At 59.8% G+C, this 21,134-nt stretch overlaps 1 protein-coding gene across 10 annotated transcripts in view; it reads right to left on the reverse strand.

Annotated features, from left to right (window-relative positions):
• Positions 1-7,284: 7,284 nt before the first annotated feature.
• Positions 7,285-21,134, reverse strand: part of CFAP46 (cilia and flagella associated protein 46) — a 140,365-nt gene continuing 126,515 nt past the window's right edge. The window contains exons 55-61 of one of the 10 annotated variants that reach the window (XR_006887714.1): positions 20,774-20,886; positions 19,479-19,560; positions 18,718-18,854; positions 18,535-18,615; positions 13,953-14,016; positions 9,594-10,435; positions 8,926-8,984 (exon numbers count right to left, since the gene is read on the reverse strand). Coding sequence is in view for 6 of the 10 variants with exons in the window: in XM_046655384.1 (XP_046511340.1) it covers positions 17,063-17,184; positions 18,535-18,615; positions 18,718-18,854; positions 19,479-19,560; positions 20,774-20,886 (535 nt within the window). In the remaining 4 variants the exon portion in view is untranslated. The other 9 variants (XM_046655385.1, XR_006887713.1, XM_046655387.1 and 6 more) reach the window with 9 other exon arrangements.

Genomic DNA, 21,134 nt, shown 5'->3' on the forward strand with positions numbered 1-21,134 from the left:
TGTGGGCCCACGGTGTCCTTCTCTGGGTACAAAAAGCCCCCCACCCCGTAGAATGGCTGTGGGGGTTTAAGTGAGATCGCGGTGGACTCCGCGCTGGCGGAGAGCGGGCGCTGGGTAAAATGCGGGGCGTCGTCGCCTTCGTCCTCTTGGGTGGTGTCCCATATTAATTAAGTGACGCCTATCACTATTATTCGCTGCCCGTTGGGAGCCGTGAGCCGACCGTGCGCGGACGGACTGCCGGTTCGTGGCCGGGGGGCGGTGTGCGTTAGGCCGGCCTCTCGCTGGTGTGGTTCGTTAGCAACGACTTTCCCGGTTCAACCTGACCACCAGGGTTTTGGTGGCGCGGACGAAGGCGACCCTGGCGGCTCTGTGCAGGGAACCAGCGTCCGCTCGCACCGCTACCCTCGGGGGTCCTTTTTCGTTTTGTGCAGTTAGCTACGGGGTCATAGCTCTGCGGGTCCCTACGCCAGATCGAGGCTCCGACAGCCCCTGGCCGGCCGGGCTGGGCGCGCATTCGGTGGTCGTCCCTGCCTCGCGTGTGCTCCCACTTTGCTGCCCTGGGCGACGCGGCGTGGCGTATGGGGCCGCCCGCTTCGTGTGCAGTGAAGCCCCGCGCGCGTGGGGCTTTCTCTCTCCCCGCTTCTTCGTCCGGGGCCACACTCGCGGGATCCGGGTGTAGCTGCCCCGCAGGCAATCGGCCCCGGTGGAGCCAGGCCCGGGACACTGAGCGTGACCCTCCTGGATTCCCGCGCTGCGTGTGGCCCTGGGTCGGCCTGGCTCGGACACCCGCCTCGTCCTCGCCCGCGCCCCCCTTCCTCGGAGGAAACAGCGCGTGTGCGCCCCGAGAGCCCGCCCGCAGGGAGAAGCCTCGCCCGCAGGGTTTGCGCCCCTCTGGGCTCCCCGGAGGCGGCAGCACAGGCGGCCTAGGCTCGGGGTCTGCTGGGAGCCGCTGCGGGCTTGGGGCGGGGCCAGAGGGGGCGGAGTGGAAGGGGCGCGGCTGGCTCCGGCCTCGGACCTCCTCTGCGATACAGAGCGGAACCCGGCGGCAGCGGCCTGACGGTCCTCTGGAGGGGGCCAGAAGGGGCGCACCTGGGTGGGACGACAGGGGCGCGCTACCCTCCCGAAGGGTCCCTGCGACACTGGCTCCGAGGCGGGAGGAAGGCCGCAGCTCCGGGCGCCGCGCTTTGGTTCCTTGCACAACGCGGCGGGGGCCTCCCCAGCCCTTTTTTTACCGCTGAGGAAACAGATCCCGAGTCGCTGCTCCGCGCCCCAGCAACCCCACACCCCTGCCCGGGTCTGTCTACGCCGGGTCTCCCCTGAGCAGCGACCCGAACGCTTAGAGTCGCTAGTGAGGCTGCCATCTCCACTGCCAGCTGAGTGCGCGGCTCTCCAGAGAGCCAAGGGCCGTAGGTGTGGGATGGGGTGCTGGGGTGCGGTTTAAGGGAACCGGGGTGAGTTGGGGGAGCAGGGGCTGTGGAGTAACAGCCGCATTTTTCCAAGTTGTTCTGGCCGTAGGCGACTCCGTGCGCACCCCAGGTGCAGTCGTGCCCGGCGCCCCGGCGCTCCCCACTCTCCTGGACCCGCGGCGCGGTCTCCTCCCCTCAGCGCCCCGGGCCCGGTGTATAAAGGCTTGTTAACGCCCTTGTCCTCCCCACCCGCAGTCTCCAGGCGCTCCTCTGGGGCCCGCGCCCTCTCCACGCCATACCTGGGGCTCCCACCCGCACCTCCTCCTCCTGAGTCCCCAGGCGCCGCCCCTCCTGAGGATCGAAAGAAATGCCCCTCCTCCAGGGAATGTCCGGGGGCCGCCTGCCGGGAAGGAGCGGCTCTGGGCTCCCGGCGCCCGGGCTGGTTCTGCCGGAGTGGAGAGGTTCGCGAATGCCACCTCCTGGTCTGGAAGAAAAGCTGCAGATGACGGCGGCCGGCGCTTCTCGGCTCAAACATCTGTCTTCGGAAAGCGGAGAGAGCGCCGTTTGGCAGAGCCCTTTGATCATTCGATGTTTATTTATCTGCACCTACTACGTGCCTGGCGCGCCCTCTGAGACCCACGTGGCCGCGGATCACCCGCGGGAGCCGCGGAGGAGAAACAAGAACACACGGCCCTTCAGCGCGTGCCCGCAGACGGGGCAGGACCGTGGATGAAGGCTTGGGGGGAGGGCCGGCCAGGGTCAGCAGGTGTCCGAGCCCTAGGCGGGTCAGAGCCCGGGCTGGGGAGGGGACGGGCGGGCCGGTCCGAGGGGCTTGCACCTCAGAAAGGAGCTGGGATTCTACCTCCGACCACACAGGAAGCCCCTGAGTGCAAAGACCTTATCGGAGAAGTGGGGATTTGTCCCTGAGCTGCCACCTGCCCGCGCCACCCTGCTGTGGTCCCGGGGCTGCCTGGCACAGGGCCCTGGTTTGCCGGCCCACTGGGAGTCGTTTTCAATCTCCGAGCAGATGAGGCGCCCAAACGCGGTTTTGGGTTCAGGGGGCTGCTAACCCGGCGTCGGTGGGCATGAAGGAGAGAGACCCTTGAGGTAACCTGATGTCAAACTCAAGGCGCCCCCCATCCCGGGGCTGGGGGGGAGGTGAAAGGGAGGGGGGCGGACACCAGGACCCCTGAGGGGTGGGGCTCAGGGGAGGCCAGGTGCACAGGCCAGTCCTGGAACCTCCGAAGGAAGTGGGCTGGAGCAAATCCCACCCTCCTGGGCAGATGCTCCCCCCACCCCCCACCTCCGCCAGGACCGGCAGCCCAGCCGGAGGAGGGAGGGACTGTTTGAAAGGCAGTGGGCACTGAGCGCTGAGGCTGGGAGGGGCACAGATGGGTGGGGAAGGGAGGCCCAGCTGGTCACCCTGGCCCAACGCGATCCCTTCTCCCACCTGCGATATTGCCTGGTCAGCCTGGACACTCCAACTCGGTCTCATCCCCATGTCATAACCAGTGTGCATCAGATGGAGGCCCACAGTGGCCTGTCCCAGCCCTCTCTTGCCACCCTTCTGACCCTGCAGTGGTCAGGTCCGGCTCCTGGACCACTCTCCCCCATCTCTGCGTGACTCACTTTCTCCTTCATCAGGTGTGGGCTGCACACCACCCTCAGCCTTCTGCTTGCTGACCTGCCCCTCTGCAGCGCTGCTCCTGCTGAATGTGCTTGCTGATGCGATCGTCTCCTCCAAGCATGTCAGCTTCCAGGTGCAGGGATCCCACGTCCTCAGGGCCTGTCGGGACTCACTGAACACTCCTGGAAGAAGGAATGAACGTGACCCCAAGCCCCTGCTTCAGAGGGTTTCTCAGAGCCCCGTGTTGGGGTTGGGGGGTATTCTGTGCTCCCCTAGGAAGTGGGCACCACTAAGGAGCCTCCAGGCATCCTGAGCCAAAGGGCATCATGGAGGTTCGCAGGACCCTCTGAAAGAGACTTTCTGTGCCAAGCAGCATCCCCAGGAAGATTCAGGCAAGGCCCTGGGAAGCTGGGCCCCTCGGCTGGGGGGAGACCCTGGAGGTGTGCTATGGAGGGGGCTGAGGGCTGAGCCCCCATGGCCCACCCCTCCCTGGCAGGCAGCAGTCTGGACAGCAGTCGGGGTCCAGGGGCGTGGGACCTAGTTGCGGGGGGGCAGCTCCCCCTGAACTCTCCAGTGGACCCCCTCCCCCTTGCCCATCCTCCACAGACCTCTGGCTTTGAGGGACCTGACGATCACGCCCAGCCTAGGTCAGGGCCTAGCGCTTCCCACCTTTCAGAGCTCTCCCTGCAAGGCTGCTGCGCCCCGCGCCTCCCCCCTCCCCGCCGCCACCTCTGCGCCTTTTATTTTCTGAAAGTTGTTTATTTTGGTAAATGTAATATCCACAGAAAGTATACATAACACAAGCTCTTGTCATCCAAGCCCGAGTTCCTGCCATCATTTTGCCCGACTGGCTTTGCCTTTCTTCTCACTGTGGGGACGCGGCTGCCACAGCGTTGAGGTCTGGGCAGACAGTTTCACGGAGGCCTCGATCCCCAGTCTGCGCAGCCGGAGACGTCCGCACCCTCGCTACCCTCCCAGAATGCCCTGGGTGTACGGGCTCCATGCAGGTACCGAGTGGGCAGGACTCCTGACCTGACCCTACGACTGGGTCTGTCATTCCCCGCTGTGAAGACATGTGTCTACAGGCCCCTCGTGGCTGCTGCAAGGCACCCACATGCGAGTGTCCGCCTCGTGCTGACGGTGTCCAGGTGCTTTTGCTCACTTCTCAGGCCAGCTTCTTCAGAGGCGGGGCACCTCCCACCTCCCAGCCCCGCCAAGGCTCACCTGGGCAGCCCTGTCTGATGTGCAGTCTCGGGTTCTCAATTTCCTGACCTCTGCAATTGGGAGGGCATTGACCACGCACCCGCCCCCTCCGGGCAGCACATCTGGTCCTCCTCCCTCTCGGGCCCTCTTTCTTCCTCTCCTTCCAGGACCCGCCCCAGGTGTGCACGGCAGTCTCCACGTGGGCGCCCCACAGGCACCGACCCACCCGGGGCCCAAACTGTGAGCCAAGAGCTTGAATGAATGAGTGGCTGAATGAACGACTGTCCAGCAGAGGCCATTTGGAGCTCAAGGAGGGAAGGTCGGACGTGGGTCTGGTCCAAGCCAAAGGACGTGACGAACATGAACCCTGCCACCCCAATGACCCCAACCCCCATCTCCCCCCACCCACCCACCTGCCCTTCCCTCTTTAGGAGCCTTTCCCAGTGCTTGCTGTTTTGTTCAACTTTCCTGCTTCTGAGAGGCGCCTGACTCTTGGTTGGAGACCTGTGGCCGCCTGTCCCCCACAGCCACAGTGGAGCGGGGCCAGGTGAGGGCTCTGGCCCCCACTACATGCCCAGTGAGCGGGACCACCTCTCCCCCGGGCTGAGGAGGGCCCAGCTGGGGTGATGCTGCCTCGGGGCGTTCTCACCCTGCTAGCCCCCCACCCCCAGCCCCACCCCGTGCTGGGGGAAGAAGGGAGTCAGGTGAGGGGAGGACGGCGCCGCTACCCAAATCACACAAGGGGCTCCTCAAGGAGGAGTCCAAGGCTGAGGGTGGTGGTCACACAGGCCTCAGAGTGCCCCGAGAATCCTGTCTCCTTCAGGAAAGGACGAGGAGAGGTGGCCATAAATCACCGCTCAGCTAATTCCCCAGGGCCTCGCGGGCACCAGATGTGCGGCCGCGGGTAATGAACGCTCTCCGGGGGCTGCTCTCCGGGGGTGTCTGACCGTGTGCCAAACGCACTAATTGAGCGCCGAGTCCAAGATTTGTGTTCAGGCTCCTGCTCCGCCGCCTTCACTGTGCTCCCAGGATGGGATCCCAGCCTTGCTGGCCAGGTGAAAGCTTCCGGAAAGGCTCCCGGCTACACTCCACTTGGGGGCTAGCCCGCTGTGGGGCTTCCTGGCAGGTGAGGGGTCAAGCTGTGCCATGACCAGCGCCCCCCCAGGCATGAGCAGCCTCTCCGGTGCCCCTTCCTGACGATGTCTGGACGGGAGCCCAGGCCCCCCGCGCCCAGCAGCCTTGGCTACCATGGCCACGTGGGAGGAGCTGCCCCGTCATGCAGCCGTCTCTGCCCCCCTGCAGGCGTGGCCTGTGCTCTCTTGGCTTGAACCCCTCTATCCACTTATCCCCGGACTTCAGTAAATGCCCATGGGGAGAGGGGGGAGCGGGGTAATCCTCTGAGCGGGAGGCCCACGGCACCCAAATTACTGAGAGTCTGACAACTGCGCACGTTGGAGATATTTACACGCCGATCGATGTGCTGCTGCCGCCACTGCTGCACTGCCGGGGCCCTGCGAGCCGTAAAGGGGGGAGGGCCCGCTTCCCAGAAGCCCTGAGGGCTGGGAGAGAGCTGGAGGAGCAGGCACACTGGGACAGGGGAGGCGGGGCCGGAGTCCAGCGGGGCGTTGGGTTCAGTCTCCAGGGGAGGAACTGTCTATGATGAGAGCCAACCTGCACATTTACAGGGTCACAGGGCCGCAGGGTGGAGGGCTGGACCCCAGCCGGGACGTGGTTTCAGGCAAGAGCCGTGGGGTCCCCTGGCCGGCTCCTGGGGGGCCAGGCGTACAGGGAGCTGGTCTAGGGGAAGACTGTGTGAGGGGCGTTTGCTTGGACCTGGTGCCCTGTCCTCCAGGGTCTGTGAGGGGAACAGTCAGGCTCTGGAGACAGGCTCTCTGACTTACGGGGGATATGTCTGCTGCGTGAGTCAGGGCGCACCCCACATTCCTTGTAATGCACGAGGGGCTTCGGCCCCGCTGCGGCCACCACTGCCTGGCCAGTCTGCCTGTCTGGGCGGTAGTTTCAGCAGGGCTGGGGAGGGAGGGAGCTGGGCCCCGTGGTCTGGTCTGGCGCACGAGATCCAAGAGCTCAGAGGCTGTGGGCACTGCCAGGCCTAGCAACCCCTCCCTGCCCCGGGGCTGGGGAGCGGGCACCCCAGCTGGTGGTCTGCAGGGGCCTGTCAGCAGCTGCACTTTATAGCATGGCTGGCCAGTCTCTTCCCACTAAGGGCCCGCCCCAGACAGTTCCCAAGTGCCCCCACCACGCTTCCCGGTGCCACAGCCTCCCAAGCCTGGATCCACATTTCGAGTCCCCCCAAGGGAGGGCCCACTAGAGAATGCGGGTGGCTGGAGGGCACCCGTGAGAGGACGAGTCCCTGAGGAGGAGGTGTGAGGCCCGTTTCCTCTCCAAGATGGGAACAGGCCCTGCCCTGAGTGGTCCTGGGGGTGTTCCTCTGCAGCCCCCTGCTCGCCAATACAGGCCAAGAGAGAGCCCCACCCTGCCTGGCCTGGACTCTCAGGGGTATCCCTGGCACACAGGGGCATCCCGGACACACAGGGTGTTCTGGGCATGCAGGGGCGTCGAGGGCACACAGGCATCCTGGGCCCGCAGCAGTGTCCTGGGCACGCAGGGGCGTCCGGGGCCCTCAGGGGCATCCTGGGCCCACAGCAGTGTCCTGGGCACGCAGGGGCGTCCGGGGCTCTCAGGGGCATCCTGGGCCCGCGGCACTGTCCTGGGCACGCAGGGGCGTCTGGGGCACACAGGGGCATCTTGGGCCTGCAGCAGTGTCCTGGGCACGCAGGGGCGTCCGGGACCCTCAGGGGCATCCTGGGCCCGCAGGGACTCAGGCTGGGAGCTGTGGGGCCTCCAGCAGTGGCAGAGACTAACTGACTACAGAAAGTGGCTCTGCCCCTCAGGGACATCCTTGCTGGCTCCCAGGCAGGACAGCATTCTTGGCATCTTCAGTGAAATGATGGTTGTCAGAAATGTGAGTGGAAAGCAGTTTTGTTTTCAAACCAAACTTTATTGTTCCAGTTATGAAGATGGCAGACACTTACTGTAAAACACTGAACAAAGTGAAAAGAGTAAACATCCCCTCATGTCTCAGCACCTGGGATGTCCTTCGGCCATGGTGTGGTGAGCATCCTTGCTAACCTCTCTCCCTTCATTCATTCACTCATTCACTGATCCATACAGGTGCTTAATGAGCACCGGCCCTGTGCCCACTACTGCCCCAGGACGGGGGACAGCGACCTCCAAGGGCAGAGCGCCCATGTTGGGGGGTCTCACTGTTTAAGAGACCCTCACATGCACATTACTCACAAGTTTGCTCCCCTTCGCTCTGCACCGTGAGGCAGGCGTCTTCACGTCACTGTTCACAGCCACTCCGTCTTGTGGGTGGACCGTGGTTTACAGACCCAGCACCTGAGGTTTTCCCAATTTTTCACCTTTAGAAGTCGGACTGTGACGCCCCTGGTACACGTGGGGACCTCTGACTCCTTGTTGGACGACTTCCTGCGGGTTGGGCCGCCTGCAGTTTGTGTCGTCCTGGCAGACACACTGCCCTTCTGTCGTCTCATTGTGTGTTTTGCTCTCCAACGCTCCCGTGCTCCCCTCAGTCCTGTCATTCATCATCGCGCGGCTTTTTCGTCTTCCTCTGCGCTGCATAGAGGGTAGGGGCCAGGAGCTGCCCCCAGAAGTCCTAGGAGGTCCCGGGGAGGAAGGCGGGCGGTTTGTGTGTGACGTACACACGCATGTGAATGGACAATGTGGCCAGACAGTAACATCTCCACGGTTCAACTCCAGACCGAGCCACAGAGCACAAGGCTGGAAGTTACAGGTGTCCCGAGGACAAACACCAAAATGTTTGGAGTCAAAAATGGCAGAAATGCATAAAGAAGAAAAAGAAACCAACTGTGGTCGTGAACTTCCACTCAATTCCCTGTCATGACAGCCGAGCCAGATGTGGGGCCGGAAGAATATACCCTCAATGTTTCGGATCTAATAAACATATCAAATTCTCTGTCCTGAAACAGAGACATGACACGGTTACAAGAGTTGACCGTACGTTATTCACAAAGAGAATATCGATAGTTTCACCAAAGTAGACACATTGCTTATCTTCTGGGGGCCCAGGGACAGGGGGTGGGTTCACGTCTGAAGTGGGAGCTGCCCGTGGAAACAGGCGGAGTGGAAACCTGCCATGACTGCCTCGCTAATATAATAGCGTTCTGAAAAATGTGTGTGTCATTTCATTAAATAGATTAATGTCATCTCATCATTAAATATATGAGCATTTTCTCAGAGAAGAAGCCTGCAAGTGCTTGTGGGCACCGAGCCCTCCTCCGGAGGGGGCCTGGTGAGGGAGCGAGGTCAAGCTCGAATTTTCTTCTCTGTGTTCTCTGGTGCACTTTGCTTTTTGTCCTATGAGCACGGATTACTTTTATTAATAAAAACAATAAAGGCCTGCAGTTCAGGAAATGAGAGCAGCACAAGTGGGACGTGTCACCACAACTGATTCCCAGTGTCCGGGAGTTCCTGGAAGCATCATGTCTAAGCTCTGAGACCAGTCTCGCTGGGGTTAGGGAAGCTCAGAGGCACCCGCCCAGTTGCTGTCACCATCGGTCCCTGGTGCGTGACAGGGCGGCGTGGGGCTTTTCCCAAGGGAAGCACTGGGCTGGAGGCAGCCAGGTCCAGAGGGAGCAGCGTCGCTGTCAGGGCTGCGAACGATGGCATCATTACAGACCGCGCCTCTGCAGGAATTTCAGAAGAAGACGAAGAAAAGGGGGATCTGTTGTTACTGTTAGAGATGGGGCAAGGAGGAGAGAGAGCTCGTCCTGCCAGATTCAGAGGAAAAGCACAGTTGCTTGGATTTTTAACAGCGATTCTTCCCCAAGGACTTAAGATGCCTGATTATATGTACGTTTCTGTCCCTGACCCACGTTCCCACGACATCCTGCAGCCTCAGTCACATCTCTCGTTCTGCTGGCCTCCCCCTCCAGTTTACAGAGAAGCTGATGGCGTGTTCCACTTTATAAACACGAAATATTCTAGATCCAACTGACTGATACGCCTCATCTACCCCTGGGGGAAACAAGCAGATTATCAGGTCTAATAAAATTTTATTGGTGTGAAATCCTTTTCCAGTTGGCTTCTAGAAATAATATTAATCTCTTAACCACTTATATACCTGTAGAAGTAAGAAAACTTTAAAAAGTAAAAAGAAATCACTCCTTGTGCTGTAAATATGTTGCCTCTCTGAATTTTTTTTCTTGCTAAAGCTGTAGCTCAGAAAATAGCGTCACTGTGACTTGAATTAATGGCTTTGATTACTAGGTTACAAGAAAAGGAGCAAAACTTACTTTTGAACAAGTTAAATGTTTTAACACCTGCATTGAATTGTCAGGAAAAAGTTCACATCCTGTTCTTAACCAAGATGCCTCTCTGGACAGATGACGCTGATTGAATAAGTTTGCTGTAAAAGTCCTGTGTGTCTTCTCCCATCTGTGCCGTGTAAAACACTGTCAGCACACTGTTCTGATTTATGCATGTTCGGTTATTTTTTTTGTTAACAGCCTAATTATGTGACTTCCTGAATGTCCTCTCCTGGGATGGCGTGTCAGAAGGATCCGGTTAGGGCCGTGTTTTGGGCTGTGCTGATGGACGGGCAGAGGCGTCTGTAGGCAGAGGGGTTGCACATCTTCCCCTGGGAATCCAGTGGGGAGGTGGCCTGAGGTCCCAGAGGGGGCTGCCACTCTTGGTGGGATTCCAGGCTGGGCGTGTCTAGGAACCAGGCCCTGGTTCACAGCCTGTGTGAGTGGCGACGTAGGTCAGCGTGGGCGTGGGCTCATCCTAAGGACTGGGCCCGGAGGGCTGGCTCCAGTCAAGCCGTCCCTGGAGTTCCCGCTTTTGCTGCTGTGCATTCGAAGGGCTGTGAAGAGCATCCAGGGGCGAGCCTGGGAAGTGGCTGCTGTGAGGAGAGGCGAGGGGGCTGGCGGCTGTCCCCACCGTGGACGAGGCCCTGGCTGCTCGGCCGCTGGCCCGGCTCTTGGCGCCCAGCTCCTGCCGTGTGTGCCTGGAGCTCTGGCCACTTGGGCGGAGACTTAGAGACAGGACACTTCCCATTCATGAGTCACCTGTGGACAGGTCACACAGCCACCAAATGGGGAGCTTGGGCAAGGCCAGGCTGGTCGGGGAGTCTCATCTGGGAGAGAAACCAGCAGGGAAGTGGTTCTAGAGCTTCTGTGGGGTCACACAGCCACCTGCTGAATCACCCAGAGGCTGAGGACAGTGTGAGAGGCAAGCCCAAGTGGTATGGCGCATGGGGGAGGAGAGAGGCCTGGGGGCCAGAGCCCGTCAGAGGGAGGACGGCCCAGTGCGTGGCCTAGGGCAGGACAGCTCACCTGAGCCCAGGGCACCTCACGTGAGTCCAGGACTCCTCACCTGTGCCCGGGACACCTTATCTGAGCCCAGGACCCCTCACCTGTGCCTGGGACCCCTCACCTGAGCCCAGGACCCCTCACCTGTGCCTGGGACACCTCATCTGAGTGCAAGACACCTCACCTGAGCCCGGTACCTCTCACCTGAGTCCGGTACCTCTCACCTGAGTATGGGCTTTGATCCTGTGCAGGCTGAAGGTTGCTCTCTTCACCGTTATGAGAGACTGAAAATGGGCACATTTGATGCCAGAACAATGTGTAAAATGTTAGTGGGGTGAAATGTATCACAAAGGAGACACAGCAATAAATGGAAAACTGGGAAGGATGTTTCAAAGATGGAAGAAAATTAGCATTCATATTATACAAAGAACTAGAAATTAAAAACAAAAAGAGAAGGCCAGCACCAGTGGATAGTGGTTAAGTTCACCATGCTCCGCTTCTGTGGCCCAGGTTCGGTTCCCAAGCATGGACCTACACCACTCGTCTGTCATGCTATGGCGGCAGCTCACATACAAAAAGAGAAAGATTTGCAACAGATACTAGCTTGGGGCTAATCTTCCTCAGCAACAAAACAAAACAAAACACAAAAAGATAAACCCAATAGAAGAAAAGGACAAGTCATGACTAAGAAACTCACAGAACAGGAAATCCAAATGGCCACCAAGTACATGAAAGGATGCCCAACCCACCAGGTGAGGAAATTCATTAAAATCAGCAGGGATGTCCCACCCGCCATGGCAGCCCTGGGCCCACCCGCACCCACCTGTGCCCACCGCCCGGCTCAGTGGCTTTGCCTGGGGCGCTAGCTCCAGCTTATCTGGGGGGTAGTTCTGAGCCCAGGAGCAGCTTCAAAGAGGATGTTTCCCGGGGGGCTGGCCCCGTGGCCGAGTGGTTAAGTTCGCGCGCTCCGCTGCAGGCGGCCCAGTGTTTCATTGGTTCGAATCCTGGGTGAGGACATGGCACTGCTCATCAGACCACGCTGAGGCAGCGTCCCACATGCCACAACTAGAAGAACCCACAACGAAGAATACACAACTATGTACCGGGGGGGCTTTGGGGAGAAAAAGGAAAAAATAAAATCTTTAAAAAAAAAAAGAGGATGTTTCCTGGGGTTCCAGGCTTGGGCAGGATGGTCCCTTGTCTCAATCTGGCTTGATGGGTTCAAGTACCCTAGTCCCTCTGTGCCCCCAGCCCAGAGCCGGCTTGGAGCAGGTGCCCAGGAGAAGGGGAGGGGAAGAGGGGCGTGGGGGCCCTGATCTCGGGGCTCCGGGCAGAGGACATCCGCCTGCACCTTATTATCTTCAAGCCATCTCTCGTCTCTTGTCACAAAGAATTAAAATCTATAATAAGAAAATTTAAGAGCTCCCCTGTAATTTGGCCCATCAGCTCCATCCCAGTCATTAGCCAACCGCATGGGGGTATTAATCTAGTCGTCTCCCTCTGGTCTCAATGAATCGTGATAAAAATGTCAAACAATTAGATTATATTGGCCAACAGCGCCAGTGTGATTGAGCGGCGAGGCAGGGCGCGTCCTGAATCACCCTGACAAAGGGAGCCGCTGCACCCTGCCATAAATCCCCACCCCCTGCCCCCCGCTTCTGTCGTGGGCCCGGCTCTGGGAGGCACAGGGGTGAGCGATGGGGCCGTGCAGAGGTCAGTGTCAGACCAGTGAGCAGGGCCGTCCCGAGGGAACCCCGATGCTGGGGGGCCTGGACGGTGGGAGGGGGGTCTCTGGGGACCAGAGTGATGCTGGCGGGGAGCAGGCAGCCCCTGGGGGCCAAGACTCCTCTGAGAGTCTCCAGGTCCCCACGGGTCGCTTCCCCACGGAGACACTCTATGCAGAAGGGCGGGCACCCGGGAAGGCACCCAGAGTCCAGGCTGAGATCCTCAGGCCAGACCCGCGGTCACAGGGGAGGAGGCCTGGGGCTTGTCCCTGCTGCTCTGGCCTCGGCCCTGAGGCTGGGGGACGGTTTGCAGCAGCCTCTGTGCCCAGGGCTCCGCCCGGCCTGCCCTTCCCAGGAACCGTGCGGCCGCCTTCTTTTTTCAGGGTGAAGACGTATTGAAAATTGATTTCTCTGTTGGAAATGGGATAATTAAACTGGTTGTTTCTATCTTCATCATCGTCATAATAAAATGAGAGGACAGCAGGGTTATGCCTGGCGTGAAGTAATATTGTATGTCCTAATGCAAGGGAGCATTAATTGAATACAAATGGCCTTTCTTGAAGTTGCTGGGTTATATTTCAGAGATATGGGATAATGATGCCAGTTAATCATTTTTACAAGATATAAAATTACTGGCTCCTCTAGGAAGATCATTAAGGAAAACAATTGTTCACAGCAATTGAAAATAGAGTTTTAATTATTTAACACAGAAATTAAACTATTAAGACACCAGTGTTGGCTGAGGGAACTTAATAGAAATTTATACACAAGCGTCTGTGAACATCTTACTTTTATTAACCCACCTAATTTCTTCATCCAAATCAGTCTGGAAGGCCTGTTTTCACTGTGCTTGTGAGTTAACTGCCTGGCGAGGAGGGCAGGCCCCGTGTCCGAGGCCCAGGGAGATGGGGAGCCCGCGGAACCACAGACTAGCCTCCCGGGAGGAGCAGCTGTGCCCTCCCAGCGGGCACGGGACATCCACTGGGATTCCTGGGGGGGCCAGGAGCCCAGAGTGCCTGTGCCAGGACGTAGGAGCAGCAGGCCATGGCGGACAGAGGCCAGGCTCTCCCACGCTACAGGCAGCTGGGGACTGGGAAGGGCAGGCATGAGGTGGCCACCACATGGAGGGTGACCTTGGTGCCCAGGGGATGCTATTCTGTGGAGATGAGATGAGGAATGAACGTAAAGTGTTGGCACAGAGCCTGGAGCTGGGGCCACCCACCTCACAGGTCACCTGAGTGTGACCCCGAGTGGGCTCTGGCAGGCGGGGTCCTGACCCCGGCTGCAGGTTCCAGAGCCCACATTACCTGGCCTGGGTGGCAGGGGCACCAGGTGTACCCAGTGCCCTGAGTGCCCTCATCCTCAGGTCCCCCCCATGATGAGGGTCCCCCCAGACTGCCTCACCCCAGCCGGGGAGGCCCACCCTCCACGCCTGGGGGACCCCCAGTCCTGGGGCACTGGGTCCTCCATGTTTGCAAGGGGCCTGGCTGAGGGCAGGGAAGCTTTCAACAAGGATTCTGACCTAAAATCCAGAAGTGGGAAGTCCTCTCCCGCGTTAAGGGGGAACACAGCGGAGCTCGCTGTGGAAGAACGAAGCAGAGGAAAACCAGAAACCCACCAAACGTGGACTTTTGGTGTGGGCTGCTTTTTTCTCCTTCAATTTTTCTTATTTTCCAAATTTCCTACAATAAAACAAGTTTTAAAAAAATCTTATTTTAAAAATATGGAAATCATTATTTCAAAACATAAATTAAGAAAACAAATCAAACTTTAAAAGGGTGACTGAACAGCAAGAACAGAACACGTTGGCGTTTGCCTGGGACAGAGGGGCCTGGACGCTGCGGGGACACAGGACTGTGGGCTGGGAGGACGCTGCCTCCCCTAACACACGTGCGGGTCTCGGAGCTGGGGCGGGGTCAGGCCCCCGGCGGCCCCAGGCCAGGTGCTGCCTTCTCCAGGGGAGAGGATGGCCCCAGTGACCAGCTCATGGTCAGCAGCCCGGGTAGAGCTCAGCTTGGACCAGAGCAGGTGGCCGGAGACCTCCACCCCCACCCCACACACGCGGGTCCCCTGGCTTCCGGGAAGTCAGGGGCTGAGCGTGGGCAGTGGCGGTCAACTCCTGCAGCCTCCAGGCCCCTGGTGCCAGGGCACCTACGTCCTTCCTGGAAACCATTCAGAACCTGCAGGTCTGGTCTCTCCCTTGAAAGGCTGTCCACCCCTCAAACTACATTCTGTCTCCTATTACTGCCAATAAATCCCCAGTGATCTCCTTTCTCCTTATAGTTTTTAGGGTTACATAAATTTCACCTACGTAATTTTTTCATGCTTGAATATATTACAGAATGCCACTGCTGTTAGAGCAGCTAATTGATAATGTGATTTGTTCTGTTGCTGGGACATAACTCAGAAAGTTATTTCAGAGCCTGTGAGACGGGGACGGCACTCCGGGTAACATTTCTCACGTGAGCAGACGCAGCGTAAGGGAACAGATGTGAGGCTGCACAGATGAAATATTTCCAGAAGCTTTTATTCTTGTTGTTTGGGTGGGTGCCAACATCTTTCTAGAAGAAAGCTCATATTTTTAGTGCTGCTCTGATTTGAATTTATTCCCTGGTCATTAGTTAGCTTTTTTTTAAAAAACTGGAACATGTGTATATATTTGAAAAAAGGAAAAATCAAACAGAAAAGATGGGACTCACCACCTTTCAAGATTACCAAAGATGAGCTTTTTCTTTATCTTTTCTGTTGAATTAATTACAGATTCACAGGAAGTTGCAGACAGTACAGGCAGGGCTGGCCCTGCATGTAGCTTCCCCGGGGCAATGTCAGAAACAGCTGCCAGGAGCTGAGGCTGGTGCAGCCCTGGGCACGCTGTGGCCACATTCCCTTTTCACTGCTTCTTACAGGTGTCTGCACCGGTGTTTGTGTGTGTGTGTAAGCTGTGACATGTCACCCCACATATAGATTGGTGTCACTGACACAATCAAGATGCAGAACTGGTCTGGCACCCCAGGGTCTCCCAGGGCCCAGCCTGCAGCCCCTAGGGAGGGGTGAGTGGGGTGTTTTCTTAAATATCCACAGCCCAGCGCCACCAGACCCCCAGAGCCCGGCAGGAGGTGGGTCTGCCTGGGAAACAGCACCACAGGCTCCTCCCCCAGTGAGGCCCTCTCCCTGCACAGGCCCCTTCAGGGCCCCAGGAACTGCCGGGTGCTGGGGACATCAGGGCCAGCAAAGTCCAGGGCTGGCCACTCAGCCAAGAGGCATTTGGAGAGAGTGGGTGCCCCGCTCAAATTCTGCTGGGCCCCATGGACATGCAGTCCCCACAGTGGGAGAACGGTGCCCAGAGTCAGAGGGGCCAGCAAGGGGGTCAGAGGGTGGGCACTGCCCTGGGCGGGGGCTCCACAGCCTGGAGTGTTCTGGAGGAGCACAATCCTGCCCTTCTATGCCCTCGAGTCCCCCCGGGGCGTCTCTTCGGACGCTGAGGGACATGGGCACAGAGCCAGGAGAGTCGGGCCTCCTGCGGAGCACAGCAGGCAGAACCGCCAGGCTGCACCATGGAGCCAGCCCCACAAGGCTCACGTCACCCTGTGGCGGCTCTCTCCACTTGTCGTGGTGTGTTGGGTCCCAGGCTGAAGACACAGCCCCAGCCTGAGCCCTGGTGGCGGGAATGCACAGGACCGGCTGACACCCAGTGGTGCTGGAGCTTGGCTGGCCTGTCTCTCCCTCCCATCTCGCTGGCCGCAGTCTCACACGGACTGGAGGCCCTGGGCTGAGGGCAGGGCCGTGCAGCCCTCAGGGACAGCCTACAGTGGCCACACGTGCCTCTGCAGAGCCGGCTGGAAGGAGGACATGCCCCTTCCCTGGGGACACGCCTCCTCTACTGGACGCGGGCCCCCGGGGAAGGCCCCAGGCGGAGGGCTGGGGCTCATTTCAGCGTGCTCCCTCTGTGGAGGCTGAAGGAAGTGCTGGTGTCCCTGCGGCGGGCAGGAAGGGGTGGCAGCCAGAACCATCGCTGGTTCCAGACCGAGCCCCGGGGCACAGGCACCACACCACCACAGAGGCTGATTCAATTGTTTACTGAAGCACCTCAACTGAAAACAAGTCTGTCCTGACATGGCTTCTGATCAGGACAGGGCAGGAGCGCCTGGGATGTACTCTGAGAGGGGCTGTCCCCTGAGGGACCAGGAGCCTTGTCCCCAGGGAAAGGAGTCTGCCGTCAGCCAGAAGTTGTCTGTGGAGGCCCACGTGCTGCTGAAGCCTTGTAGGAGGTGGAGACCACCCCTGTCCCAACACCCCACGGGGACCCGGCCCCCCCCTGGATTGAGACCACCCTGGGTGCACAGGGCAGGGGAGGGTGCTAGGGGTTGACCCCTGATGCATTCCTCACCCCACCCACCCCTCTGAGCCCCAGAGATATTCTCCTCCCTCCACGAGGGTCCTGTGGGTGCTGGGTGGTAGGCGGTCTGGAGGGGGGGAGCCACAAAGCAGGCCAGACCCTGGGTGGGTCCTGGCCTGACAGTGGTGATGGAGGCAGGCGCCGCCGTGAGCAGAACTGGAGGGGTGGAGGGAACCTGGGTAGTGCAGCCCTGCAGGAGGCACTGGAGGAGGGGCTGGGGCCGTGGCCAGGGCCGGAACTCCTGAGGAACTGGGAGGGACAGCCGTAGGTGGGAATGGAGTGTGTCCAGGGCGGTGAAGCAGGGCTGTTGGGAGGCGGGGCCCAGGCCTCCATCAGCCGATGGCCAGGTGTGGCAGCCCATAGAGGACCAAGTTGAGGGCAACAGGGAGCAGCTTAGAGCCGTGGGGCAGTGGCCGGAACATGAATTTCTCCCTGGAGGTCTGCGGAGACTCACCTGAGGGGAGACCGGGACAGGGGCCTGTGAAATGCGAGGCTCATGGGCGGCAGGACGTCCGGCCATGGGGGCAAGCAGGGAGGGAGGTGAGGGTGCTCCTGGCTCTGCCTCTGGATGCAGCCCGGGCCTGGACGCTGCCACATGTCCTTTACAGATGGGGACACTGAGGCTGGAAGGCAGCCAGCGCACAGCCAGGGAGTGACCGACCGCACCAGGACTGGACCTGCCTGACCCCAAGGCCCACTCTCCCCTCCACACCACGGCCTGGCACTGAGTGCTGTAAGAATCCAGAAGGTTCTACCAGCTCGCGCTGCCTCTACTACAACCGGCTGCCACCACTGACTGCAGGGAAGGCCTGCACAGGATCGGGGTTTGTCCCTCCGCGCCCCATGGACATCAAAACCAACAGAGGTCGCAGGAGCCATGGTTCGCCCCTCCTCTACCTGATGGAAGAGGAACGTGCTGGCGGCTCTTCAGCCAGCAGAGCCACGGGGCTTCTGTTTCTGTCCCGTTTATCGCTCCTGTTCCCAATGAGCTGGAATCCTACCCACCTCCACCCACCTGCCAACACCTGTTCACTCACCCACTCACCCATTCATGCACTCACCCATTCCGTCACTCACCCACTCACTCGTTCACTCATTTAGTCCTCACCCGCCCACTCTCTCATTCATGTTCTCACTGATTCATTTGCTTACTCATCCATTCATTCATTACTCACTCATTTGCTCACTCACCCATTCGTTCCCACACCCATTCATTCCTGTACTCTTTCATTCATTCTCTCATCCAGTCATTCACTCATTCAACAAGCATTTATTCAGCAACTACATCCCAGGCACTGCAGACTATGTGATTTTTAAACGTTAAGCTCCGTTTTGTGTGGTATACTTTGGAGATTTCATGATTTTGAATCACCCTGGGATGTGTCTTTCTCAGTTATGGCAGGTTATTCCTTTAAGGTAGAGCTATAACCAGCATTGTATTGAAGTTGTTTTCACACCGCTAGCTGTGAAGCTGTTGCCAGTGTGACATCAGGGTTCCGCTTGCTCTGAAGGATGAGCGGGGGGCTTCCTCGTTCCCAGAGAGTGTCCCTGGCTTTTAGAATCTGTGTGACTTGAGCTGCTGCAGAGACGAATCAGCAGTTCTGATGCTGCCGTGCCCCCGGGGCCTCTGACACCAGCTCTCCCTGTGGGCCCGTTCCTAGGAGGCGCCTGCTGACCTCTGGAGGCCGTGCAGGAACACGGCAAGTGGGGATGCCTCGACCCTCAGGGCTGCGGGGACGGCGGTCTCGAGGGGCAGCACACAGCCTGAAGGGACAAGCAGTGAGGCGGGAAGCGTTCTAGTTACCGTGGTTGGCCACTTCGCTGGCTTCCATCTTCTGAAGGAGACGGACTGCTCTCCCGACCGGCTTGCCGAGTGTCAACAGATCTAGAGCAGAAACTCCCTTCAGACAGGCTGTGGACACTGCGGCAGGCTTCTGGGGAGGCCTGAAGGGCTGCGAACAGGCCCGAGGTGCCCACTTCCACTCACTTTCCCACAAGATGCTGGCACGCAGCGCATTGTCCTGCAGGAGTGTCGGCCACTGGTTCGCCAAGATGCTCCTGACCCCCACCAGACTCAGAAGGATGGCAGTCTTGAGAGGCCCCTCCAAGGACAGCTGGGGTGCACTGCAGGGGACCCAGCTCCCTGGGCTAGTACCAAGGGCCCCCCACCCCCGTCCACAGCCCAAATGGCACCAAGTGTTGGAACGTGTACTTAGACTGACAGCTCTTAGAGCTCTTGAAAGAATCCAGAATTCCCACACATCCCCAAGTTAGCTGGCATCTAACGAGGAAAGGCGTTTCAGAGCGCTGCCACATCCCTCCAGACGGCTCCCAGTCACAGGGTGGAGTCAGGAGGGGAGGCCTCCACCACAAAGGGGAGGGCCCCCTCCGCCACCTCGGCAGCCCACAGAGGCCCTGGGGCTTGTGACACAGGGAACTCTGAAGCCAGGGTGCCCCGGCTGCCGGCCCTCTGTTTCCTGGCCCAATCCCGCAGGCCTCAGGGCTCCAGCCTGGCCTGGAGTCGGCCGCAGGAGCTGCCCCCCACCCCCGCGCCCCCAGAGACTTTGCCAGGGGAGGGTTTGGGAAATCATGGAGCCCTGGCTCCCTTGTGGGGCTCTGCCCGTGGGTTCAGGGGCACTCTGTCTCCCTGCGTCCCCAAGGGGCACAGCCAGTGCTCATCTACCGCCCAGGCCACCCCATCAGTGGCCCGGCTGCCGGCTAGAGCCGTGCGGAGGGGACTTCAGGCACCTCTTGTTCTCTGAGACCTCCAGCTGCCGCCGCATGCTCTCGTAGGACCGAGTCAGGTCCAGCACGACCATCATCTGGCACTCTGCAGGGCATGAGGGGCGGCTCAGGGGCTGGGCACCCGGGAGAGGAGGCCATGCAGGCTGGCGTCACCCAGGGCGAGGGTGGGTCATGGAAACCCAGCCCAGTCTGCCCGAGCCTCAGACCTGACGACCACAGGCCCTTTCTGGGGTCCACTGGCCGCACAGGCACACGGGAGCCATGGACCCTTCACAGCCTCCCTGTGTGACGAGGCTGGGCCATGGGGAAGGGGTGGGAAGCCCACTCCAGGCCTGCTGCAGCTCTCCCCGCCGGCAGAGGGGTCTCAGCTCCCAGCACTCCACACCGACAAGGCGTCCCAGCCATGGGGCAGTCACAGGCACACCTGGCCCAGGTCCACTGAAAGAGGCGCCAGTGTCCGCAATGCAAGGCTTGGGTGTGAGTGTGCAGGGAGCCCCAGGAGCACAGAGCCGACGCCCCACTTCCCCGCAGGCGGGCAGGCAGAATCTCCAGCTGTGCGAGGACAGGCCTCAGCTGGAGCAGCAGGGGCCCCCGGCGATGCTGTGGCCCTGCGTGCCGCCTGGGGAGCTTACGGGTTTCTCCGACTTCACTCGCCATCTCTTGAGACGGCTTGCAATGAAAGTACCCAAGAAGCCCTGTTTCCACCTCCCCCTGGGGTAAGGAATCCTTCCAGGTGACCTGCACATGGGTGGGGGGCATCTCTGAAGGGTCCCCTGAAAGGGCCCCCCACCCGCGACTGTGCAGAGTGGCCAGCTGCCCAGGAGAAGGTCACCCCCAAGAAGACCAGACCAACCCCACAAGTGTCCTGGGGGTGGGGGCACTGATGCCCTCCTCTGCTCTCAGTGGACCAGAGGGCGGGGGGGGGGGGGGGGGCAAAAAAAGCCCAGAGTGCCCACCTTAGACCAGAAGAACTGGGGGAGGGGTTGAGATCAGCGTGTTCTGGAAATGCACCCCCAGCCTTCCTGCACTCTGTAGGCCCAGTCCCGCAAGGACAACCGCCCAGCTCCTGACCCCCACCAGGCCTGCTGGTCTGGAAATCTGAATCAGGGTCTCTGAGAAACAGAGAAGGGGCACCGAGGCAGGGGCTTCCTCCCTGGAGCCGCTGCCCCCCCAGCCCCTGTAAGACAGATGCTGCCTGAGGAGATGCGGGGCCTGCTCTGTCCCTGTGTGGGTTCATCTCCAGCCCCTGGGCCTGGCGGGGAGTCGGGCTTTCAGGACACTGAGAAGATTGGCCTCACCTTGTAAGTTCATGGCCGCCAGCCTTTCCACTAACACGTGTGACAGCATGCTCTCCATCCCATAGAAGAAAAAGCCGCTGCAGCTGTCCAGGAGCTGCTCCCACTCAGCCTGGCTGCAGAGAGAAGGGGAGTGACGGCGTATGGACTGGCAGCAGATGTCCAGGACGCCGCAACTGGGACCAAGTCTGTCCTGAAGCCCTCAGGGCTGGGTTGCAAGCGGAACACCCTCCCAGGGACTGTCCTGCCTGGTCTTCACTCCACCACCCACTCCCTTGCTAAGACAGAATCAGGACCCGCTTTCCCAGCATCCTCAGACACCTCTATCCTGTGTTGACTCTCAGGGGCCCTGGGTGGCTGGTCC

Source organism: Equus quagga, chromosome 2, assembly GCF_021613505.1.
Source record: "Equus quagga isolate Etosha38 chromosome 2, UCLA_HA_Equagga_1.0, whole genome shotgun sequence".
Lineage (NCBI taxonomy): Eukaryota > Metazoa > Chordata > Mammalia > Perissodactyla > Equidae > Equus > Equus quagga.